This window comes from Acomys minous (genome assembly GCF_964271855.1).
Source record: "Acomys minous genome assembly, chromosome: 2".
In the NCBI taxonomy this organism is placed as follows: domain Eukaryota; kingdom Metazoa; phylum Chordata; class Mammalia; order Rodentia; family Muridae; genus Acomys; species Acomys minous.
Window position 1 is genome coordinate 29,124,242 of NC_140484.1, and position 26,460 is coordinate 29,150,701.

Genomic DNA, 26,460 nt, shown 5'->3' on the forward strand with positions numbered 1-26,460 from the left:
ATAGACGTTGCTTGTAATGCATTCCCTTATAGAACTGCATGGTGATGGATTGACTATATGTGTCATAAAAGCAAAAGGATGACAATTTGTGGAGAGTAGGAGGACCAACAAAATGAGGGAAGGGGGGAGGAGGGAGGAGAAGGGTTTAGTATAAAAATAATGACATACTTGTCTGGGAGTATCACAATAAATTTATCTATATATTGACCAAATTATTATAAAATATAAGAATAAAATAGTGTGGTCATTAATTTAGGCTTCAAAGTCAGAGAATTTTTTTCTTTCTTTTGAAGAAACCTAGGGGTAAAGCTCTCTTCCTGTGTCCATCTCCGCCTATGTCACAATGTGCCATATTAATTTGATGTGGGCCAGTTACTACAAACTTGCTTTCTTTTCTTTTCTTAAACATTTATACAATCTTGAGAAGACTAAAAAGACAATCAATGGTCAAAGAAGAGTTATGAGAGAGAAATGTATTGGGAATAGAAGGGGTAGACCTCACCCTCACGGCATTCAAAGATAGCAGTCAGTGTCATGTTCTACCAGATGAATGTAATGCCATAGGATAGTATTTAATATACAACCTTTCACAGTGACCAAGGATGTTTGGAGAGAGGCTTTTATCATAGAGGGCCAGGTGTGGTGGTCCACGCCTTTCATCGCTGTGAGTTCGAGGCCAGCCTGGCCTACAAAGTGAGTCTAAGACAGCCAAGGCTACACAAAGAAACCCTGTCTTGGACCCCCTTCCCAGAAAAATCATAGACCTGATGTATAAGTCTACTTTGCTGCTAACTGGTTCTGTTCATGTGCATAAATCATGTTTTGTGAGCATATTTCTCTTCCCTGGACACCTCCCTCATAAGTAGAGACCTTTACAATGTATTGGTTGCAGTATATGTGGCACAGTGTTTGGCATGTGGCTACTGCAGAGTTCATTGTTTACTTTATTATTAGTCCTTTTTTCAGTGCTGGTCTTGAGCCCAGGACATCATGTATGCTAGGAAAATACTTTGCCACTCAGAACCACAATATATCCCCAACTTGATGCTAGTATTCGAGAATAACCCAGAGCCTTGTATTTCTGTCTTAATATGGCAGTAGAATGTGGTTTGAATACATGCTTAAACATAATTTACACTGATACTTTGTGCACAAATATCTAACTTGTATTTCATAATCTCATTTTAAGACCTAACAATATTGAGAAACATGAATTTGACAATAACTACATCTCATATTTGAGAACTCTACTTAATCCATTATATGTGCACGAAACTATTAATTCAAGGTTCCAGAATGAAATTTCAATTTTTTTAGAAATTTGCCTAACAGTAACAGAGATAGAATTTTCAAAATTAGGAAGGATGCTTTATTCTCCTTTAAAAGGGCAAATAGACTAGGCATTGGAAGTGGTTGAAGAGAACGAACAGGAAGGAAGCCCACCATAGAGGTCCTCAGAAAGACTCCACCCAGCAGGGGATTGAAGCAGAAGCTGAGTCTTACAGCCAAACTTTGGGCATAGCTCAAGAGTCCCATGGATAGAAGGACCTGGAGGGGACAGGAGCTCCAGAAGGAGACCAACAGAGCCAACACATCTGGGCCCAGGGGGGTCAGTGGAGACTGATGCACCAAACGAGGACCATACATGGATAAGATCTAGCCCTCCCCCCTCACATGTAGCCCGATCGGCAGCTCAGTCTTCGTATGGATATGGGTCCCCTATTAATAGGAACAGGGGCTGTCTCTGCCATGGGCTCTGTTGTCTCACACAGAAAGATGGGAGGGGGCACAACCAGGGATTATCCTGACTTAGGTAACGGGAAATAAACAACATAAACATACTGAGAAGCTGGGATTTGGTATGTCATGTGCTCTTATGGAGAGGCACGACCAGCTGCCCAGAAACTCACTGTGTTGACTATATACACTCACTCAGGACTTCCTCTGCTCCCTACAGATGGAGGAAGGAAGATCAAAATATAAGGAAAAGTTACCCAGAAATTGAGGCTAAAAGGGATATGATAGCGTCCGATACAGGAAAGGGAAGCAGACCTCATTATAATGTGTCCAGAGTCTCAGTGTACACATAGAAGTGGGCGTTAATGGCAACTGTGCTTTCCACAGAACGGTGGAGAGAAAGAAGGTCTTGGTTGCATAATACATTAGTTATATGGTACTACATATAACCAATTAAGTTAAGAACTTAATGTTTCCAAAATTGATAGAATTTGCCACTCTCTTATGAAAATTTATTGTCTTGAGTAAGTTAGGTACACAAAGACAAGGGTGCTCCAGTGACGGAAAAGGTAACTAATAAGCACTGCTAAAGGACATTCTGTAATGCCAGCATGTGCTGTGAATTATTTATAAATATTCATTTAGATTAACACACTGAACTTATATCATCATGGCGTATAAGCAGGGTTCCATTTTTATAAACAAGTAACATCTGGCATGGAGGGTTTCTGTTGCTGCGAATAGACATCACGGCCATATCAACTCTTATAAAGAAACATTTAGTTGGACTTGGCTTACAGGTTCAGAGGATTAGTCCATTATCGTCATGGCGGGAAGCATGGGAGCGTGCAGGCAGACATGGTGCTGGAGACGTAGTTGAGAGTTCAGCATTTGGATCCTCAGGGAGTAGGAAGACTAGGTGAGCCACTAGGCCTGGCCTAAGCTTCTGAAACTTCAAAGTTTGCTCCAAGTGATACACTTCCTCCACACTTCCTAACAGTGCCATACCCTATGGGACTACTAGGGCCATTCATTCAAACCATCACACTGGTCTTTGTTCTATAACTAGAATAGTCCAGAATGAGAAGCTTTGGGCTCCTCTACCCATTACTTCCTTCCCTGTGCTTCCTTGATTTCCCCACTTTTTAAATTATCATTGTCAGTATTGTTTTGGTGCTAAGGTTTGAATCCAAGATTTTACTTGTGTTCAGTAAGCGCGCTATCAACTACATTAATCACGTCCCTTTCCTACTCTCTTGTCACTTTTCCATCACACACTATATGTCTAGGAAATCTCAGATGGAAAGGGGAAAAATGGTATAGTATTTATTTTGGAGAAGCGATTTTGGTTGTATAATGTGCAAATTATTTATATAGAATACATGATGTGGGAACTGGCATAAACTAAATGCACAGAAATATCAGCTGTTTTACAAACACTTTCAAAAAGCCATTTATATCCCTTGGCAAAGTAATGATAGTGTTTGTTGACATCTCATTCTGGACTAGAGATTTACAAATAACAAAAGTTAATTTATATTGTGAGGCATCTGTTACTAAAATCTCTTGGCCAATATGGCAGTGATTCATAGTTTAACCAATCGTATAGTTTTGACACTAAGACAAAATTTCAATATAATTCTGAACATTAGAATCTCTGACAGTTGACAGTGGCTCTGTACACCAGTGGGAATGTTGCAATCTTATCTAATTTTAGGCTTTCTCTAGATATAAATAGTTTGTTCTTGATGATCAAGGTGAAATGCCTCCATGCTCAAAAGTTTCCTGGACACGTTTTGTATAGTGTTATTTGATAGCTCTTTGCTTGGCATCTTATACTAAGTAGTTTGGACATCTCTCCAGGTCCTTCTGTGATCTGCCTCATGCTTGATAGTCTCATTACTATGAGACTTTTGCTTTAGACCAACCACAGTTCAGAAGTGTTGGTGTTTTCTATAACTATTCAATTGTTTGTTTTTCCTCACAAGAGCTTTCTGCCTAACATGACTGGCCATCTCTTCCTCAACACTACCTTGTCTACACTAGCCTCTTGTTCCTAAAGTTCTCACTATTTATTTTCTTTTTAAAAAAAGAAATTTGTAACCTATATTATTTTAATTATGTATATAACATATATTTGTCTATGCGGCAGGATGTGTGTATGAATGTCCATGGCCACAGAGTCCAGAAGATGACACTGGGCTCTCTTAAGGTAGTGTTACAGACAGTTGTGAGGCACCTGATGTGGGTACCGGCAACCAAGCTTACATCCTTTACAAGAGCAGTATGTGACCTGAGTGGCTGGGTCATCTCTCTAGCACCAGCACAATATTCTCGCTTGTATTCTGGCCACATTGTTGCACATTTTAGATTTGTTAAATTACATTTCAATGGTCTATATCTTCTGCATCTCCCTCCTGCTTTCTGCCCAGGTACATACTCTCTGAATGAGAAAATCATGGTTGTAAGCACTCCAGGGTGAAGACAATCCCTTAGCAACAGAACGTATCATTTTAACACATTCAGTGTTGGTGGTCAGTGTGCCCACACTGTCTAATACTTTGTGTATGGTTCTCTTATTGCTTTGGGAGAGGGTATGTGTGGAAGTCCTACTGTGGCAGACCACAGGCTTAATCAAAACACAGTGGATCTGGAGAGTTCCTCCTAATGGATTTTTTTTTTCATTTTACTCATTGAACCCTTATGTAGATTTATGTGGTTTCTTTCCAAATACTGTACTGCATAACATAATCATGGTGATTTAATTAAGGGTTATGATTCTGTTGTCTGCATTCCTTTAGTAAATAATTTAATGTCTGCATACTAATATTCTGTGCTTGTTACAGTCTGATTCAGACACCTTGTGGCTGTCTTTTGGACCTTCTCAATTCAGTTTTCTTCCAACAAAGAGGCTCTTCCCAATATTTGTCATCATATATGCCACACCCACTATTTAGAACATGTTTTCTTTTATCAATATAAAAAGAAAATCTTGCCAACATTGCATGGTCTGCTATATGTCTTTTATTTCACATAGCCACTCCTAGGTCTTCTGCCTGCATCTATTTCTTCCTCCCTTCTACCCAGGAACTTTTCATTTAGTTTGTAGGATTTATAATGCCCCTCCCCTTTGTCTCACATTCTCTTTGTGCTTTTGATGTTAAGTTCCCAGCATCTAGAGAAAAATCTGTGTCATGGGCTAGCAAGTTGGCTCAGAGGGTAAAGGTATTTTTATTATGTTTTATGACCTCCAATGACACGCATGATGGAAGGAGATAATATGCACAAGGTTTTCTCTGACTGTCACACATGCTTACATGTGTGCATACACATGACACACACAAACACAATGCACAAACACATGCAATAAATAAATGTCCTAGTTTTTAAAGTCATACATTATTTAAAATCTGTATTTCACATATCATTTGACTGTAAACATCAAAGCCCATCTCAAACTAGGGCAAGTGGTCAAGGAATTGTGTTGTCACATAGACAGTGAACCATCTCATGGATTCAAGGGTCATGGCATCCTATGGATTCTGTGCTCCAATCAAAGTAAGGAACACCAAGAAATCCATCCCAAACAGGTAGGATCCTTTGTCTTGCCTCAGTTTTTCTACCTCTCCTCTTTTATTTTCCTTCTGGAATCCTATTTTCTTGGTCTTCTCCATCCTCTTTCCACATGGATCTGAACACTCTAATGTTTGTGTTCAGGTTTGAAATTGTCTGCTATCCACTGACAGCCTGAGTGGAATCTGATCTAAGCTGCTCAGGTGTTTTCTCCTCCTAGCAGCTGTGAGCATAATAGCATAGTGTTAAAGACCGCTGAGAAGAGAAAGTTGAATGATTTGTAATACAAGAAGTGTAATGTCTGTTACCTACTTGGAAAACAAGAAGCATATTACCTAGACTCACACGATCAGTGTTTGAATCTCTGTTCTTGCACCCATCAACCTTTATGGCATAAGGAAAATTATTTACTCCAATTTGTCCATCGTTTTATTAATTAAACTGAGAAAATATAATAGCAACCAAATCATAGAGTTGCTTTGAAAACTAAATGCTGTAACATGTAATTTCCTATTACAGAGAGTGTTGACATGAAGCTCTGTCTCAGTTATTTTTAACAAAAATTCGCATGGTTGCCAATACATCATTAGCATAAGTAAAGATTGTTTGCAGTGTCTGGCATTCTCTTTATTAAGCTGTGCATTTATTGAAAGTAGAGCTATGCAGAGTATGTCATCATGTCTGCCGTAGTGCTTCACATGGCTCTTTTACACTTAGACATAGTAAATGGATGGCTGGATGCGTGTTGAAAACCTAAAAGAATGAAGGAAGAGAAGGTGCTAGAAAGATTGAGATGGAAAGTTCTGACTCTTCAATACATTTTTTTTTTAATTAAGAGAGCCCTGGTGCCCCTTTTCTGACCAAGTCCCCTGGATGTGGAGGCCTGGTGGCACTCAGAGGAAGGATAGCAAGTTACCAAGAAGAGACTCGATATTCTAAGAGCATATATAGGGGGAGGAGGTCTCCCTCAATCACAGACATAGGGGAGGGGAGACGGGGGGAAGTGGGAGGGAGGGAGGAATGGGAGGAAACAGGGGAAGGGCTAACAATCAAGATGTAATATGAATAAATTAATAAAAAAGAAAAAAATTTAAAAAATTTTTTTTAAAAAGAGAGCCAGTTTGGCTGACTTTTTTCATAAAAGAAAACAGCCAACAATCTCAAGGCCAGGAGAGGAAATTAGCCGACATATCAAATGGAGTGAAATGACTGGCTGTTTCTCACTAGATACCAGACAACTATGCCTGTCGGGTAGCAATATGAGGTGTCCCAAGTCTCTGTAGAAAGAAGTGGACAACTGATGGCCGCAAGGCTCAAGCCATGTGTGCACAGACTTAAGATGGCTAGAACCCAATAAAATCATGAAAAGTTTCCACAAGACATTTTTTTTTACTTAGAAAATCATTTGCTATGTAATCTTTAAGAGTCTACAAAATAGTATGGTATTTTGACTGAGCTATAACTGAATTTATTGAGCATTTCCCTTTGAGCCATTGAAGATGTAGTTTGTAAAAGTTATTGTTGAGTCACTAGGCAATTAGAGGCAGAGTAGATTTAAGTTTTGTGACTGCTGAGAAAACATTAATTAAGCATTTGGGCTGGAATGAGAAGATTGGAGGGAGCGGAAGAGGAGTATGTTTGTTGTTATACAACAGTGGACTTATGATTAGGTAAATGTGAGTTTGCATCTGTGCTGTTACACAGTGGCGTGTTCAACCAGAGACAGCTTGTAAGAGAGCATATTTGGGTCACTGCCTCAGGTAGAAAGAGCCACATAACTGGGGATTTAGCAGCCTTCATGTAAGGTACATGGACACTGGGAGGAGATACATTTGATTAAGATCAATATGTGCTACTTTTTAGCTATATTATTTCCTATAAAGCCATGAAACCCTCACAGCCTCACTTTTGTCAACTGCCTAGGGACAGGATCTGCAAAGAACCAGATGACCTGGGGCCTATGTTGAACATATCGTATATAGACTTTATCTTATTTACATTTTTGCTTATTTTTTATTATCTGAATACCTTTTTAAAATATAAAAACTCTCATTTCTTGAAATTTTTAACACAGACTATTCACTGGTTTTGGCTCAGCAGGGTAATTCACCTCACCCCCAATCATAGGATTAAAATAATTCAATTTATTTTTTTTATCCAGTGTAATTTTAATTAATTTATTTGTTTTATGAGACAGGGTTTCCTTATACAGTCCTGACTTACCTGACAATTGCTATGTGGTTCAGGTTGGCCTTGAGCTCATGGCAAGAGAAGTGCCCCATAATCACTGCCTCTCCCAAGTATCAATAAAGCTGAACTTTGGGTCAGCTTCAGCTGTCCCACAGCTGGTTTGGGAACCATGTGTACTTTGTGGTGATCAGTTCTACACTGAAAGCCACACAGTTCCGGGTTTCCCCAGTACTTACAATGTAGCAGGCATTCAATGAAGTATCATTCATTATATGGTGTGGAAAATGCTTAGTGTGCTGATGCCATCACATTCTTAGAACAGTGTCTGGGAATGGAACAGGAGATACACATCCACTCCACAAGACCCAGAGCAGGGCTCAGTTGTCTCATATCCGTCCAGTCTGCCACGCAGTCTAGGATGCGATGGAAATGAATGGTGAGAGCCATGAAATGCCGGGGAACTGAAGGTTGTTCGGGGCTCCTAATGCTCCAGGAGCTCCAGGGAGTCATCTTCTTACAGTCACCAAGGGAGGATCTGATGGTTTTTTCCTTGTAGTTCACTTTAGGACCAAGCAGTAGGAATTGGCCTCGCCATGTCTCTTTCCTAGTCCTGTGTTTTCATTTTGTTCTTTCCAGAGATTTGATTGAGGTTTCACTCTGAGGTAAGAAAGTGGCTGGAGTTGTCAACATTTATATAGTCAGCCCACAGCCATTTATGCTTTCTCCTGTCCCAACTCCTCCGAAGGCCCCGTCCTTAGGCTTCCCTGCTGCGTCCCTCATTCAGCTCTTAGGAATCAGTTGGTTGATTCACTGTGGGTAATATTTCCCCTTGCCCTTTCACAGGCTATTTGTGTTGAAATAACCACCTCACTTTATCTGTAGAGTAAGTAAGTTTTATACACACACGCACACACACACACACACACACACACACACACACACACACGCTCACACTCCAGTTCTTATTCTACTTCAGCATGATTTTTTTTTTTATATTTTATATTTCTTGGGTCCTTTCCCCTGTTGACAGATGGCTTACCCCAGAACCTAGTCAGAGTTTGGACATTGCATGCCATTTGTTGTCCCTCTGTTCACACCTGTGACACTGTATGTAGTACAACTGTCAATAATGTCTCTTAGCTACAGGACAGTGGACTCTGTAAAAGCAGTTTATCTTATGCCTTTCCTTTATATATCCAGCACCAAGGACTACTTTCTTAGTCTATGCATTCATAAATTTTATTTAGGGTGCACAGGTAAAATATATGGTATTTGGTAGATTTAGATAAGCAATGATTTATTTGTACTGTATGTATATTATTACTTAGGACAAGCATACAAAAAAATACTCATTTGTATAAAATTCAAATTAAATTGTTGTTGATTAAATCTGAGAACGTAACCTTATTTCAGGAATGGGAAAAATGCCAAGGATTTCTTCTGTATTACAGGAAAAACTATTTTTGTTAATTTCTATAGATTTTGGATTTCATGTTAAGTCCTAATGAGCAATTCCTACATTTGACTTCAGATAATGTCTTATAGTTTGAAAGCATATTTTTATATTAACAAAAGAGGAATTGATTCAAAATGAAAAAAAAAAAGTGAGTGCTGATCCTTGAGGAAATATCTAGACTAATGAGACATGGCAGTCATTGTGTAACAAGAACAGGGCTGAATGGAAGCTATTGTGTTTAGACATGCTATGATAATAATGGGACATAATACTGCCTAATGTTTATTGAGTACTCCAGTGTGTTAGACAATGGATCTAGCTCCTTTGTATGTGTTTAATTGTTTTTCATATAATTGCGCTACTGAAGACTTACCATTTTGTAAACAAAGGCGTCCACAATCAGAGAACTTAAATGTCTGACTAATTGCTAATCAGCGGTACTTCTGCAGTTGAGCCTAGATGGGTAACTCTTTAGTCTGTTCTTCTAACTTCCGTGTCCTCTTCTCTTAGTGAAAAGACTTAGGGCTACTATCTGTGGTCAGTGCATCACATGGGATTAATGATACAATATCACCATGATAAATGAATAAATAATAATTGTGAATAAAAAGTCTGTTTCTCAATTTCTAGTGAAAATAGTAGCAATAAAGCCCCAACCACCACTGAATATAATTTAATTATTACATACATACATGGGTATCCTCCAAATGTTTGCATGTATCTGTATATAATTGTCATCCAACCTATTAAGAAATTCAAAATGTCACTGTCCCAGTTGCTTAAGGTGATAAGAAGAAGATGCCCTTGCAGAGAAATGCCTTCCTTAGTGTGTCATCTAGTTTCTATGATTGCTGCCAATGAAAAGAGAAGCACAGGACAACCCTGTAAGTGACACTGCAGGATACTATGTCCAGTCTTTTACCGACTCTAGCCACCACTCTGCTGTCTCTGTGTGATCAGGCTATATTGGCATAAATAAGTTAGCTCTCTTCCTGATTGTTGGGGTGATTTGAGTATGAAGGGTTAAGGGGTCACCCTGTGGTAGACAGATGGTGATAACGATCGTCCTAAAACTAAAGGCCCTTGGCAGCTAGAAAAGATCTCAGCAGCCTTTCCACTCAGAACTTACTTCTAATTTTTCTTAGTGAGTGTTCTTCATTATGTATTGTTTTTATCAATTTGTAGACATTCTTGACAAGCTGAAAAAATTATCTTTAGGGTAGTTAGATAATTAAGCTGCAAATAGTTTAGGACCACTTCAGTATACACATACCAACATGGATAGTATTCAATATTTAAGGATCATTTAAATATTTTGTTCCCATGTAACAAGTATGGGAGAGATGTTGCAAGTCTGATATTTCAAAATCCTTTAAATTTTTTTACTTTTTACTTTTTTAAGTATACATTTATGTTATTGCACATCTATAGAAAAAATTACCTACAGCAAGAAGAACCATGAGACAATCAGGAATTATATAAATGTTACATTCTTAGTGTTTTGGCTATTTGTATTTGGCAGCCTTGAAGAAAACATCTTTCCTCTCTTGATGCATCTAAAATTCTGAATGTAAATCAGTATCTATCATATCTCATCATTATCAACTTAAAAAATCTCTCTAGACCTAAAAACATCTTAACCCCTAAACAACTAAGCTTAATTGTAAAACTGAACTATTTGCTCCTCAACCTCATCAGAGACTTGAGAAGTAATAAAATTAATTACCTGAGTATAGATTGAGTGCAAGTTAGCAGCTTCCAAAAAAAAAAAAATTACAGACAGTTTACTACCTGAACAGTTACCCAAACCTCTCTATAATGTTGGAGCATCATCTTTAGTCTTCTAGCCCAATATATCTGACAGACATATTTGTGAGGCCGTCGACTCTGCCTGCATCCAAGCTTGACCATTTTTGGCAGAATTCTGTCTGTGGTAGAAAGGAGGACATTTTGCCAAGTGGCTGGTTTGCCACATTTGAAGCCATCTCCATATGGAGGTTCTTTGATGCTCATCACCCTCTTTGAGGTAGGCTGAGTGTTGCCAGGAGTTAACCTGTCTCATTGTCAATGAATCTTTAAAATAATAAAAACATCTTTAAATGCCATATTCTGTAGGTCTCTGAGGTTTTTCAAGACCTTATCTAACTATTTTATCTTATGTTTCTATAGCATCATATCTATCTATTAAATTTAGGATATGTATTCTTGTGATAAAAATAGATTAGTAATTGATATGACCATGATTTTTTCAACTAACAATTAACTTATATAATTTACTTATCCTAAACAGCCTTCTATAGCACTTTCAAAGTATTGGAAGTAAACCTTGTATTATAATTGTTGTATAGGTACAATACGGCATCGAAAAGAAATAGATAATATATGTGAGGAATAATCTTAAATTTGAATTCTATACCAATATATCAAAAATTAAACTTATTTTGCATCTATATACAAAACTCTATACCAGTGAATTAAAAGTCACCTTGTGAGCAACAATTAAGGCATTAAGTTGAGGAGTAGATTCAATAATCTACTTTTTGTCCTATCATTCCTACATATTTCTATATTCCCCCTTCTTTCTTTTCAACTCCAACTCCAAACCTAAGAATGAAAGAGAAAAGAAAAGAGAGACATCCCTGAGTCCAATCTTATTTTCTCTCTAAATAAGACCAATAATAATTATAACCAACTCCCAATGAAAATAAACATCTATTGCCCAAGAAAGCAAACAAAAACCTACCCAACCCCCCTTAAGGGAAATGTGGTATTGTTCTCTTAAGGTTACTTCTGGATGATTTAGGACAAATAATACCTTTGTAGGGGCCCAAATAAAATTGAGGAAAATGGGTAAACAAGCCACGAATAGCATTTTTGGTCCAGCTTCTAAATGTTGAGAAATTCCAGGCTTAGAGTCCTATGTTGGGCAGTCTGAAATACTGGACCAATTGGGATTGGAAACTTTCTTGCAAGCTGTCCTGGGAGATGTCTGGTTCTCATGAAGAGCAGCAACTGAAGCGCTTGGTCCTGGAACATGAAGGATGCAAAATGTCAGCATCTAGCATGCTGAGAGGAATGAGTTCTGTCAGGTCTGACCCAGCATCAGTGTCTGGTTCTTTTGTTTTGAAAACATATAATATCTCACATACATTATACACTCCTAAAATTACAAATGTACAAGGTATGCATGATGCACAGAACAATTAAGGCTGGTTATCTGCTCTTTGTATGAGTAGAAAAAAAAGACCTCTGTAAATCTTCATTCATGCCATATGGAGAATGGCATCTAATAATAAATCACAGGGATTCTGTAGCTAACAAGAAGCATTGTCTATGCATAGACACTGATGCCTCAGCCAGTCTCAGAGCCATTCCCATGCAGTGGGGTTAGCAATATAAATTTCCTGCTTGTACTGCAGTTTGAATTCTTCACATTCCAATTGTAGCCCTCTCTCTCCTCCCCTTCAAATCCCCCTCCCTCCCTCATCCCTCTTGTTCCCTCCCCTAGTCCTCAGGAAGGACTCCCCTCCTCAGCCTATCAAGTTTCATATGTACTACCTCTATCCTTGTCCTCTGTGGCCTGGCCAGGCTGCCCTGCCAGGGAGGAAGTGATCAAAATTGGAGGGCTAGAGTCCATGTCAGAAGTAGGCCCTTCCTCCAATATTGTGGGACCCACAAAGAGACTGTGCTGCCTATCTACTAAATCTGAGCAGATGGCCTAGGTCCACATCATACATGGTCCTTGGTTGCTGCATCAGTCCTCTGTATTGTAGTGTAGTTATCCTATATTATGTGGCTAACATCCACTTATGAATGAGTATATACCAGACATCTTTCTGGGTCTGGGATACCTCACTCAGGATGATCTTTTCTAGTTCTATCCATTTGCCTGAAAATTTCAAAATTTCCTTGTTTTTGAAAGCTGAATAGTAGTATTCCATTGGGTAGATGTACCATGGTTTCTTTATCTATTCTTCAGTTGAGGACACCTTGGTTGTTTCCAGATTCTGGCTATTATGAATAAAGCTGCTATGAACATAGATGAGCAAACTGTCTTTGTTGTATGGTGGAGCATCTTCAGGATATATCCCCAGGAGTAGTATGGCTGGGTCTTGAGGTAGAATTATTCCCAATCTCCTGAGAAAGTGCCAGATTGATTTCCAAAGTGGTGTTACAAGTTTGCACCCCCACCAGCAATGGAGGAGTGTTCCCCTTTCTCCACATCCTTGTCATCATGTGCTGTCACTTCAGTTTTTTATCTTAGTCATTTGGATAGGTGTAAGATGGAATCTCAGAGATGTTTTGAGTTGTGTTTCCCTGAAAACTAGGGATGTTGAGCATTACTTTAAGTGCTCCTCAGTCATTTGATATTCCTCTGTTGAGAATTCTCTAGTTCTGTATCCCATGTTTTAATTAGATCATTTGGTTTGGTGGTGTTTAATTTTTTGAGTTCTTTATATATTTTGGATATTAGCCCTTTGTTGGATGTAGGTTTGGTGAAAATCTTTTCCCAGTCTGTAGGCTGTCATTTTGTTCTGTTGACAGTGCCCTTTGCCTTACAGAAATTCTTCAGTTTCATAAGGTCCTGTTAATTAATTGTTGATCTTTGAGCCAGAGTTGTTGGTATTTTGCTCATGAAGTTTACTCCTGTGCCAATGAGCTCAAATCTCTTTCCTGCCTTTTCTTCTAAGAGATTTAATGTGTTTGGTTTTATGATGATATATTTAATCCATTTGAATTTCAGCTTTGTACAGGGTGGTAGATATAGATCTATTTGCATTTTACTACATGTAGCCATCCAGTTAGACAAGCACCATTTGTTGAAGATGCTATCTTTTTTCCATGGTATGGATTTGGCTTCTTTGTCAAAAATTAAGTGTCCATAGGTATGTGGGTTTTATTTCTGAGTTTTTTATTCAATTTTTTGTAGATACTGATTGGTGTGTTGAATAAGTCAAATACCTTTCAGAGTTTTATTTTATATAGTGATTTGGCACATGCTTCTTTTATTTAAAATGGATATTCATTCAAATTTATTAATTCAGTTGCTTCTGTTTGTCTGATTCAAAGTTAACTGTTGTTTTTGCTGGAGTTTTTCTGTATTGGATGAATTGTAGAAACACTTAAAAATTTTTTGTTTAGAGAGTTTATTTTTACCCAATTAAGCCATAATAGTAAATATTTGAGCCACAATTACTTTAAGAGATTATTTTCAATTTAACTTTATTTTAAAATGTTGGGTATTACTCTCCACTGAAAGAGGCCTATTTAATTCCAAAGTTGGGCTTTTAATTTTTCAAGTGTGGTTTTATAAGCATTTTCCGTGTTGTTCATGTCATCTGACAATGAGAATCTATCATTTGTAGTGAATATATTTAGTTTCTATATAAGGCATATTTTAGTCACTGTTATAACATTATTTGGCAAATTTATGTAGTACATAGATGTCCTAGTATACTATTTAATATTCAGATGATAGGTCATAATTCAAGCTTTCAATCTTTTTTATGTAATTTTTATTTTTAATATGTTTCTTTTTTAACAGATACATTTATATTATTACACAAAAATTAAATAAACTACATACAGTAGGAAGAACCATAAAATAATCAGGAATTATATAAATGTTACATTCATAGTGATTTGACTATTTGTATTTGGCAAACTTGAAGTAAACATCTTTCCTAATTTGCGTCTAAAATTCCGAATTAAAATCAATATTTATTATATCTCATCTCTATTAACTTAAAACATCTATCTAGATCTAAAAATATCTTACTCCTAACCAACTAAGCTTAATTGTAAGACCAAACTATCTGATCTTCAACCTAATCAGAGACTTGAGAAGGAATAAAACTTAATTACCTGAGTGAACTGGAAGCACAGGTTAGCAGCTTCCAATATGAAAAAAATGACAGAGACAGTTTACTGCCTGAATAGTCACCCAAAATTCTTTAGAATGTTGGAGCATCATTGTCAGTCTTCTGGCCCAATATATCTGACAAACAAATTTGTGAAGCAGGAACTATTGAGGACTTGCTTATCCTGTCCTGGCAGAGTTTGGCCATCAACTCTGCCTGTATCCAAGCTTGCCCATTTTTAGGCAAAATTCTGTCTGTGGCAGAAATGAGGACATTTTTTCCCAGTGGCTTGTTTGCTGCATTTGAAGCCATCTCCATAAGGAGGTTCTTTGATGCTCATTATCTTCTTTTGAGTTGGTCTGGGTGTTACCAGGAATGGAGTACTATTCAACCATCAAAAAAGTCTTGAAATTTGCAGGCAAATGGAGGGAATTAGATACAATCTTCCTGAGTGAGGTAACTCAGACCCAGAAAGTCACACATCACATATAATCACTCATAAGCGGATGTTAGCCACTTAATTCAAGATAACCACATTACAATACAGAGACTGATGTGCCAACCAAGGTCCATGTAGGAATGGACCTAGACCTTCTGCTCAGATGTAGTAGATAGGCAGCACAGTCTCCTTTAAATCTCTTTTTAGTGAAGAAGAAAAAAAAACTGTTGGGTTGAAAATTGTCTGAGGAGCATTGAAAACTGTGCCATGTAGAACCTTGGAAGCTCTCATGTAAAACACTAATTAATCACAGTGTAGTACAGTGCAGTGCATTTTGGCAGGGACCAAGACATAGGAGGCCTGCCTTTGTACTTACCTAAAATAAAACATGAGTCCTACAGTGAAGGTGTTTTATTTAGATAATACTGTCTTAATATGTGACTTCCAATGTAGCAGTCACCTCAGAAATGCAGTATTTGAGGTGCTATTTATCTAGCCATGGTCTCAGTGTGCTTCATGCACCTTTACTTTCAAAACAGAAAAAAATACGAATCGGTGAGTGAAGAGAAAATCCCTGCATTACTCACCACTCACTGCAAATAGAAGATTATTTAATCAAGTGTGACAGCAATACTGGTATGTGGATATAAACATAAATATTTGAGACAGTTTGGTAATATGTTCATTTATCAAAACAGCTGTAGAAGATGCTTCTCAGTCCCCATGGCCACTCTGTAACCAGGTGTACATTACCAAGCATTAACTCCTGCCTATGAAGCTGGTCTCAGATCCAATCTGAAATCAGTTGGCTAATGTGAAAGGGAGAAATCGAACAGAGCCCTTGCCCTAGACAAAAGAGCTACCAGCAACTCAGCAATGCAGCGAGCATGAGAAAAGTCTCCAGGGAAAAGCCCCTCAGTTGTTACTCTGAAATCAAATACATGCAAGAAACATGTGGACTGTGTAGGCTGCATTTGTGTATGTGTGTGTGTGTGTGTGTATATACACACATGTGTTATCTTTTTTTATATGTATATATGTGTGTGTGTGTGTGTGTGTGTGTGTGTGTGTGTATATCTATATGCCAAGCATGGTGGTGCACACCTTTAATCTGAGTAATCAGGAGGCTTACCAAAAGCAAAGTCAATAATCTGTATTGGGGAAGGGGCTTCTGGAGCTTTTTTGACTAACAACTCCTAGAGAGAAATCCCACATCTGGAAGTTTCACTTAACAATAACCCAGTCTTCTTGGATCAGCATTATCTACCCATGCATGGTATTTGGTGATAATGGTAACACTAGCTATAATGGAATGTGAAGAGAGTCATCTGAAATGTCGACAGAGAAGGAGCAAATGCCATCAATCATGCCTTAGCATTCAAGAGAATGACATAATTCAGCTATAGATATGAAAGAAACATGAGCCAGTGTTGACTCTCAGCTCAGCTAAGGTTACATCTGGACCACAACCGAAACGAAATAGCAATTTACTCAATTTCACTAACTTCGTGTATTAAGTTAAACCCTATGAACTTATTGGTATTCAGCCATTTTTAACCTGCAAAAAGTAATTTCATGTGGCTCAATTCAGTAAATATATGTGTTCATTATCATTGACATAAACCATACAATAGGAAATTTCTGTGTCAAAAAATTCATTATGCTATCAACCTAGCAAAAGTAATATGTAAATATATATGAAAATTGAATTCTTCCAACTTTGTGGCTCTCTTGTATTCCCTGAACCCTTCCATGAATATTCCAAATTGGTGTTCATTGCCTCAGGAAGTGAGCTACATAGTTAATGGATCTATCTACATGTGTAGCCAGGGAGAAGAGACTTTGGAGTTCTTATAAGAACACTTTTTTTCTGGCTGTAAACTTTTTTGATATTTAATAATTAATAATTCATATGTTTTATTCATTGATATAATTTCAGATATTTGTGGGGTATAATACAGTGCTTCCACACACACATATGTGTTATGTAATTAACATAGCATTTCTATTTCCTTAAACATTTATTATGTATTTGTCATGAAATTTATCCAATTCTTCTTTTCCAACTATTTGAAATATATATTACTATTAACTATAGACCTTCATGTGTGAGGGAGCACCAGAACTTATTCTTCCTGTTTAATGGAGCACTTTTTCAGATGATAGATCTCTCTTTAGCATCTCCTACCACTCATCCAGCATCTGAATTACTGTTCTGTTGCTGTGAAGAGTCACCATGACCAAGGCAGATCTTATTAAAGGAAGCGCTTAGGACTTGCTTACAGTTTCACAGGGTTGGTCCACATCATCATGCTTGGTTGGGAGCATTGTGGCAGGCAGGCATGGGGCTGAGAGCTTACATCTCATGCACAGGCAGGCAGAAAGAGAGACTCTGGGTATGGTATGTTCTTTCAAAACCTCACCCATAAATGGTGTGTGTGTGTGTGTGTGTGTGTGTGTGTGTGTGTGCGCGCGTGCGCCTAACACAGGTTCTCACACTTCACATTCTTGATGTTCTTCCCTCAGCATCTTGAGTGCTGGGATTTCAAGTGTACAGGCCATGCCTAGCTAAATCTACACTGAGAATGTGTTGCTGTCAGGTTAGCATATTGGCTATTAGAGCAGACAGCTATTGAGAATAGTCCCTTTTGTTTTATCAGATTTCGATTTCTTAAAATACATATCTCTCTGTATTTTATAAATAGAAGTGATTTCATTAAGGACATAAACCTTTTCCTAGTTCACTTCTAAGACCTACATGATACCCACTACATGAAATAATCAATATAGAATCTGTTTTTTAGTATCTTTAAGGTAATTTATTGATACAATGATTTATTTTTCTTTGGAACCATTGATGGAATAGTGGGACCATGTAATACATGTCATTTTGTGGGGGAGCATTCACGTTAATTTGCCTCTACCTCCCAAGGGCTGCCACCACCACCTGGCTGTCATTTCTTTTTTTTAATGGAATATCCATTTTGGCATTTTGGCCATTTTTTTCAACTTAATTATTTGGAAATTTTGGCAATTGATTTGCCGAAGTTCCTTGCAGATCTCCAACATTAGCCTTTTGTTAGGTGGACTGGATGCAAATATTTTCTCCAATTACCTCTACACACTGTTGACGTTTTCCTTTTATGTTTGAGGCTTTTTGTTGTTTGTTTTGTTGATGACATTGAGCTCTTACCAAAAAAACTTCTTGCTTATATAAATATCAGATAGTACTTATGCTGTATTTTCTTTTAATTCTTCCAAAGTTTAAAATAATATATTTAAGTCTTTCACCAACTTGAAATTTTGTATGTGGTGAGAGGATGGAGTCATGCATAGTTTTCTGCATGGGAAATCTCAGTTCCTTGGTATCACTTATGGAAGAGACTATTCTTTCCCAACCATTTGGTTTATGACAAAACCTTTGTCCAAAATATGTTTACAAAGGCTCATTGGGGTTTTTTTTTTTTGTACCAACCGGAAGGTATAATTTCTTCATCCACTGACCTATTCTATAGGTAACAAATGAGTATTATTAGAATATGGCATTTAAAATGCTTTTATTACTTTAAAGATTCATTGACAATGAGACAGGTTAACTCCTGGCAACACCCAGCCTACCTCAAAGAGAATGATGAACATCAAAGAATCTCTTTATGGAGATGGCTTCAAATGTGGCAAACAACCCACTGGGCAAAAGTCCTTATTTCTACCACAGACAGAATTCTGCTGAAAAAAAGGGGGGGGGGTGCAAGCTTGGATGCAGGCAGAGTCGACAGCCAAATTCTGCCACGGTAGGGTAAGCAAGTTCCAACAGTTCCTGCCTCACAAACATGTCTGTCAGACATATTGGGCAAGAAGGCTGAAGAAGATGCTCCAACATTATAGAGAGTTTTGGGTGACTATTCAGGTAGAAAACTGTCTCTGTCATCTTCTCATTTCGAATGCTACCAACCTGCATTCCCGGCATACTCAGGTAATCAAGTTTATTCCTTCTCAAGTCTCTGATGAAGTTGAAGACCAGGTAGCTTAGTTTTACAATGAAGCTTAGTTGTTTAGGGGTTAAGATGTTTTTAGGTCAAGATAGGTGTTTTAAGTTGATAATGAGAAGATATGATGGAGATTGATTCACATTCAGAAATTTAGGCTCACCAAGAAAGGAAAGATGTCTTCTTCAAGGCTGTCAAATACAAATAGCCAAAACACTAAGAATGTAACATTTATGTAATTCCTGAGTGTGTCATGGCTCTTCTTGCTATAGGTAATCTATTGTGATAATACAAATGTATATGTAAAAAAATAAAATAATAAAAAATAAAAGAAAAAGAAAGAAGAATTATTGTTTAAAGTGTGTTGGAATTGGATCAGAAGTACAAATGAGAGTGATCTGATTCAGAAAGCAAAGCAAAGCAAACCAAACCAAACCCCTAACTGCTTAGAGATCCTGTTTTCATTCAGCAGTCAGCCCTGTCACACGCTACACAATCGTCTGTGATTAATTCACTGCTACAATGCTCTAACTTCCTTTTATGTGCTTCTTTGATGCTTACTGTATTCATACATATTGATTGTCCTACTTGTTGTGTTAAGATTTCCTTTTGATTTTATTATAAAAAAGGATTTACTTCATCCTGTGTGAATATAATTTAACTGGGATATTAAACTCTCGCACATGACTGAGAATGAAGGGCTTAGCCCCGTGTGTTGCTGAAAGCTCATAGGCAACGGGAGGAGTGTCAGTTTCCATGAAGGCTGGCACGAGGGCTTTGCTGGGGCTCGGCTAACAGTAGTCACGCTGCCCCCAGGACTGCAAAGGGAAATCCCTACCCTGACAGCCGCCCTGCGTGAACTCTGCTCTGCATTGGCTTCCTACCTCTAAGCTTGTTCCCTGGAGACTTCTACGCACCACGGAGTTTTCTCGTAGCCACGAGACACGGCAGAACTGCTCCCTAAGAAGAGGAGTTCCTGTAAAGCTTTGCTATGGATTATTCGGACACTGATAGTGACTCTACTTTGGGATACAGCGATGATGAAGATTCCAGTGATGAAGTTCAGAGAATATCAGAGTCAGTGTACATAGAACCGTATTTTTTATATATTTGGTGGTTTTTTTTTCCAGGCTCTGTAATTTCACTGGGAGAGTTTCTAACTCCTCACCAAAAAAAAATTGTTTTAAGTAACCACTACTAAACCATGAGGCTTTGCTCTTATTTTTAAATTCGTAATGTGCTTGTGAAAATACTTGAGAGTTTGCCATGCAAAAGCTAGTTTTGTAATGGTTCAGTTTTGTCACAATTAGTAGTAGTAATGCTGAAATCAACTAATGTTGCAGGCACAAGACTGTACTGATGTGTGATTTTATTTTTAAAGACATTGTGCATGTTATGTCTGGACTGTTATGATACAACTAATTTTATGTGATACAAAGTAGCAAAATTCACTTGCTGAGCTCTCAGGTCAGTGTGTACTTAGTATGGGCGTTGCCTTATAATTCTAGATGTATAATATTCTCATGTATAATCTCAAAAAAGTTAGAAACTACTAGATACCTGCCAACAAATAAGTATGAAAAAAATCAGTATAATTAAATGTTGTCTCACTGGGTGCAGCTGCACATACCTGTAATCCCAGCACCTGGAGTGGCAAAGGCAGGCAGATCTTGGTGAGTTTGAAGCTAACCTGGTCTACAAAGTGAATCAACGATACCCAAGGTTACATAAGAAATCTTTTCTCAAAAAAAAAATTTTAAAAAAGAAAGAAAAGAAAAAAAAATGTTGTCTACCTCTGTTTTTTCCCTTCTACGTCTAAGCCAGTAGTGTATGCAACCTTACTAACTGGGCTAATATTCTTCCTGAAAATATAACTGTGGATGCCTAAAATGCTTCAGGACAACATAGAGTCATTGGGATCCCCTTTATTATATGCACGTACAAGACTAATACACAAATCCAGATGATATTTGTTTTTAGCATGGTCCTTGGACCCACAATAGGTACAGATGTACATAGTAATCACAGTATTGTCGGCTTTCCCTGACAGCGCTTTTTCATTAGAAGCTTGTCTGCCAGAGTGGAAGATTAACATGTGTCCAAGGCAAGTCAAGCAGAGTTTTGTCCCTCAAAGAAGTAGGGCCATCCCAGAGCATGTCTGGACATTGGCATAGAGGGGCAGTAAGCACCGGAACAGTAGGAACAATGGCATCGTTGTGATGGGGGCATGATGTGGGATAAAATGAACTTGACATTAAATAACTGCCTAGTTTTCCATGGCATCATTCTATAGCTGCATAGCAAGTTAGGACATACCCATGGGTGGCAGTTCTAATAATTTAAGGGTTAAATGTCATTTGGATTTATTTTGTGGCTGGACAACAAAATATATGAGTGCTGGCTTTATTAACAGATGGAATTTTATGATAGTATAATGACCATTGCTCAAACAATTATTCTTCATTTTAATACATGTATAATTATTATCAGATTTAACTCTGAGAAAGTATACGAGTGGTTGGTGCAGTTTTGTAGAAAGAATTTGATTTAGAGAATATGCAATCTGTTTAAATAGCATGGTTGTTATTCAGGAGCTGGGTCTGATTGTTGATGTATTATGTAGCTTGTGTTCTCATGTATCAATTTGAGATAAAAAATAACTGCCACTTGATATGTGTATATGTATATATATTAATATGAACTCTTTTTATATAAATTCTTACATATTTTTATGTTTAATAAACTAAAATATAAAATATTTTATTGAGTTTTCTAATAGCCTTGATAATTTCCCAATCTATGTAAAATATGTAATGCTTCTGCTACAAGAAAATATTGTATTTGATGTTTAAAAAGTCTGTCTAATTTAGATCAGATAATACAATAAAATCTTAAAATATTGGCTATTTGTGAATAATGAATTACAATTTATATGCACAAAACATATTCAGAATTGAATGTTGTTTTACATATGTATTGTTTTTAAGTTTCTTAATAGTCAAGATGAAAATGTTTCTCAATAGGCAATTTTCATGTTTATTTTTTTTCTATTTGGCAGCATGTAGCAGGGATAACAGAATCTCATGTATAGTATAGCCCAGGATGGCCTTGACCTTAGGATCTTCCTCCAAATGCTTGGATACTGCAGTTACTGGAGTGCACCAGTACAGACAGTCTACATAGGCAACATTATAAATAGCAAGGATGACCACAGATATGGAAGAGTAAATTTTAAATGATGTTTTCATAAAACCATGGTAGTGTTATTGTTTTAAGGCTAGAAACTATTTGTAGTACTTTGTGATGCCATAAAAACATGGCAAGAAATGTTATTCACAACTTATGAACACCCTGTGGGAAGGATGCGCTTCTGCCTGCTGTGTTTATTTCACACACAAAAATCACCTTCTTAAGAAAATGGTAATGGAGTGGAAAATACATCGTGTGCGGTTCTCGCTTTGTTACTGTGTAAGCGTGACACTGAATATCTTTTCATTCTTGTGCTCATATAGAGACGCTAACATGGCTTGTGATTGGTAGCTCTTAGTCTAACAGCAAGTTCCTGTGACTCTGAAGTCTGAACTTAAAGCTGGGTAAATGGACCATCAATCAAGACCACATATTGCTCTTGCGAAAGACCCCAATTCCATTCCTAACACCCACTGGTGGCTCAAAATTTCCTGAAACTTCAGTTCCAGGAAGACCAAATGCCTCTGGCTTCTAAGGACACTGCATTAATATGCATAGACAATAATAATAATAATAATAATAATAATAATAATAATAATAATAATAATAAATATATAAATCTAATCTCTACTACCCTCAGGTTGAGGAATGCAATACCTGTGGCTGTCTTGTAATGCGCACACATACTAAGCACCTCCTGTATATTGGACATTAAGAAATAAATAGGGAGCCAATTTTCTGATCCCTGCTTTTCTATGGCTTAGCAGGAGGACGACTGAGTCCCTAACTGAACGGCCACATAATAAATATGTGGGTTTTAAGCCGTGATAGCCACTTCCACATAGAGACAGGCAAGGTACTGTGGAGCGATGTATGAGGAAGCCCACTAGCTCACTCAAGACAGCGTACCTTAGGAAAGGGCTCTGGGCATGGCATCCAAAGGGCATGCCTGGGAGGAGTGAAGGTGCTTAGGCCTAAGGACAGCATGTTATGAAGCTGTCTGGGCAGGCGGAAGAAGGTATGTTTGTCGATTTTGAAAGGACACCATGTTCTCTGGAAGGCAGAGAACGTGAAGCCAGCATGAGAGGCTCAGCTAACAGCTCGTGAGACTAACATGACACGTTTACCGTCAGAGGAGCAAGCTTTGCATCGGGAGTGGATTTAAATTCTTTTCCTGGGGGCCACTGACTGGGAAGAGTGGAGAAGGGAGAATCTGTGGTTAGAATGTATTGTATGAAAGTAGAAAAAAATTAAAAAACCAAATAAATAATAAAAAATATATACAACAAGGAAGAGCTTTCTTCTTTGAAGTAAATGGGAAAGGCATGTAAGAGAAACCTAAGGTAGAACACCTGAAGAAAGGCCAGGCACTGGGTGAAGAAACCTCTAGAACCTCATTCAAATTCATAAAAGCAGATTCCAGTCATGGGAAGGCATGTCATCATCTTATGTGGAAAAATTAATATCAGAAACCATTGCTTCTGGCATCAGTGTATTAATGTGATACATTTTTTACAAGAACCCTAATGGCCCAGGGAGGGCAGCTGAGCCTGCCTGGGTGAATGCAGGACAGGGTCTCAGCTGGAAGTGAGTGCAGAGAACACGCCAGGGAACAGCTTCTGAGAACCGCTTAGGTTTATTGTGGGAAGGGAGAGTGTTTATGGCCCTGGGGAGGCAGCTAGGGTCTCTGGGGCAGGGATGTTGGAAGATGCTTCATCTGCATATGCCAGGGCTACAGGGTGGGGAGAGGAGTAGCCTTATAAGGTCGAACAAGGAGGGAAGCCTGATAACTCTCAGGGTAGCAGATTCTTACTAGGGCAATGGTGAGGCAGCAGGCTCTATGGTGCCAGGTTAGTAGCAGGGAAGTAGCCTTTTCCTGCCACCCTCAGGTGTGGAGGTATCCAGCCTTGACGTTTCCTCACCCTTACGTCTGTAACCCTGGGTCAGTATGGTCCCACTTTAATGTGGGTTTATTTAAAAGAAGAAAAATGTTTGGTTTTTTTTAGGTCATTATCAAATAATGAATGCTGAAGACTATCACAAGGGAATTTCTGGAAAAGTAATATTAGTAAAAAAAAAATATTTGGTTCTGATTTACCAAATACCAAACACCAAACACTGTTTCTGTTAAGCAGCTATAAACCAAACAAGATGATGAGACAATGAAAAACATAATGAAAGACAAGTCAGCAGGAAAAGATACAGAATTTAGAATATTTGTCAGAATGCAAGAGATGCATTAGGAACATCTTTATTTTCAATACTTCAGATCCCTGGTTGGGGTGGAACATTGTGTTCTGTGGCTGAAAAACATGTCAATACAATATTTTCCATGCAATTACTTTTGTGATATGTTTCCAGCATATTTGCAATTAATTATATTGGTTTAGAAATGTTATCACGAGAAAAGAGAGTACACTGTCAGGTGTAATTTATTGTTGTGACAATGATAACATTAAGTGTATGGTAGCTGAAAATGACTTATGAAGTTAATTTACCAAATCCATCTTTCTTTCCTGGAGATGTACCAGGAAAGGTGCCAAAGGTCTAGAGAGTGACGTCACCTGCTATAGTTACAATTTAAGTGTTTTTTCAAGAGATAGTCTTTATATAGTTAGGTCACTGTGAGTAATATTTTTCAAATACTCGAACCATGAGCTCTGAGACAGACGAACAATTATGTATCATAAAGTCTCCAAACCTTAGCTGCATAAAAGCAGCATCACTATATTAAGAAAACACCTAAAACTGGTTCTTTGCTCTCAAAGATATGATGTCAAACTCATAACAGATGAATTAGATATTCAATTTCTAGGGGTATGACTTTGGAGTCTTTTTTTTTCTTGGTTTTTCAAGACAGAATTTCTCTATGTAGCCCTGGCTGTCCTGGACTCACTCTGTAGACCAGGCTGGCCTCAAACTCACAGCGATCCACCTGCCTCTGCCTCCCCAGTACTGGGATTAAAGGTGTGCACCACCATGACTTTGGAGTCTTTAAAAGCTGTAACCTATTCATGTCCCTCTTTATCATCATGTAATTAAGAAATTCCCCTAAAGAGCAAAGTAAATGATCTTATAAAAATTTCTTCCACTTGTGCAAGTGGAACTTTACATTTGATAATTGTAACAGCTGAGTTTTAACTGTGGGGCATGTGTGATTAAGTGTGTAAAATGGCTCTTCACATGAAGCCTAAACCTGGGAGTGCATAGATCAAAAACGCTCTATGTGCCCTGGCTCCTGAATCAAAGTCACCATAGGCACTTGCCTTTGCTCTATTCTAACGTCTCTATTTCTTCTGCAGGGAGGATGTGCGAACAGCAAATGTAATTGCCGCAGAGGCCGTCACCTGCCTCGTGATTGACAGAGAGTAAGTACATTGCTTTGTCAATGCATAACACGCACTTACATCAGCAATATATGTGTTTCTGGAATTAGACATCATTTTGAAGAGCTACTAATACTTATTTAAAATCTTTTCCTTTTGAGATGAGTTCTGTATTTTATCCTCGTGTTATTCTTAGAAGCGGCTAGCTCTGCCAATCTAGTTTTGTCATCTTTAATAAGACATTTATCCATCCACTATGAACCAACGCTCCATGGTCTCACTTGAAATGTGAAGATAAGGCGGTATCGTAAGGCTATTTGGAGGATTAATAAGAACATGTAATTAAAGCATCTGTAAAGTGTCTTTTATTTAGGAAGTGCTTATGCAGGGCTGGCCATTTGGCGTCTTATTTAGAATCACCATCAGTGTTGCTCTCGGTGTGTTTTAGGTTTCCTTTCTGTTTCTCTATCCTGAGACTCCTACAGCAGCACCTTGGGGAAGATACGCTTATTTAAAAAATCAGCTTTAGACGCAGACAAGCTCCTACTTAGAGGAAAGAAAGGCTGTTTCCTGACATCTGTCAGTGTCCCGTGTCTTCTGTTCCTTGTGCTTTACAATTCGTACTGGGCCTATAGGTAAATGTAAATAACAGGTTGTCGCCACTAGAAGAATATAGTTCAAACATATACAAACCACCTGGAAG

General features: G+C 37.9%; 1 protein-coding gene across 3 annotated transcripts in view; it reads left to right on the forward strand.

Annotated features, from left to right (window-relative positions):
• PRKG1 (protein kinase cGMP-dependent 1) overlaps positions 1-26,460 on the forward strand; it is a 1,157,800-nt gene that overhangs the window by 994,772 nt on the left and 136,568 nt on the right. For all 3 annotated transcript variants that reach the window (XM_084764176.1, XM_084764175.1, XM_084764177.1), the window contains one exon: positions 25,734-25,799. In XM_084764176.1, coding sequence (XP_084620302.1) covers positions 25,734-25,799 — 66 coding nt within the window. The remainder of the gene's footprint in view (positions 1-25,733; positions 25,800-26,460) is intronic.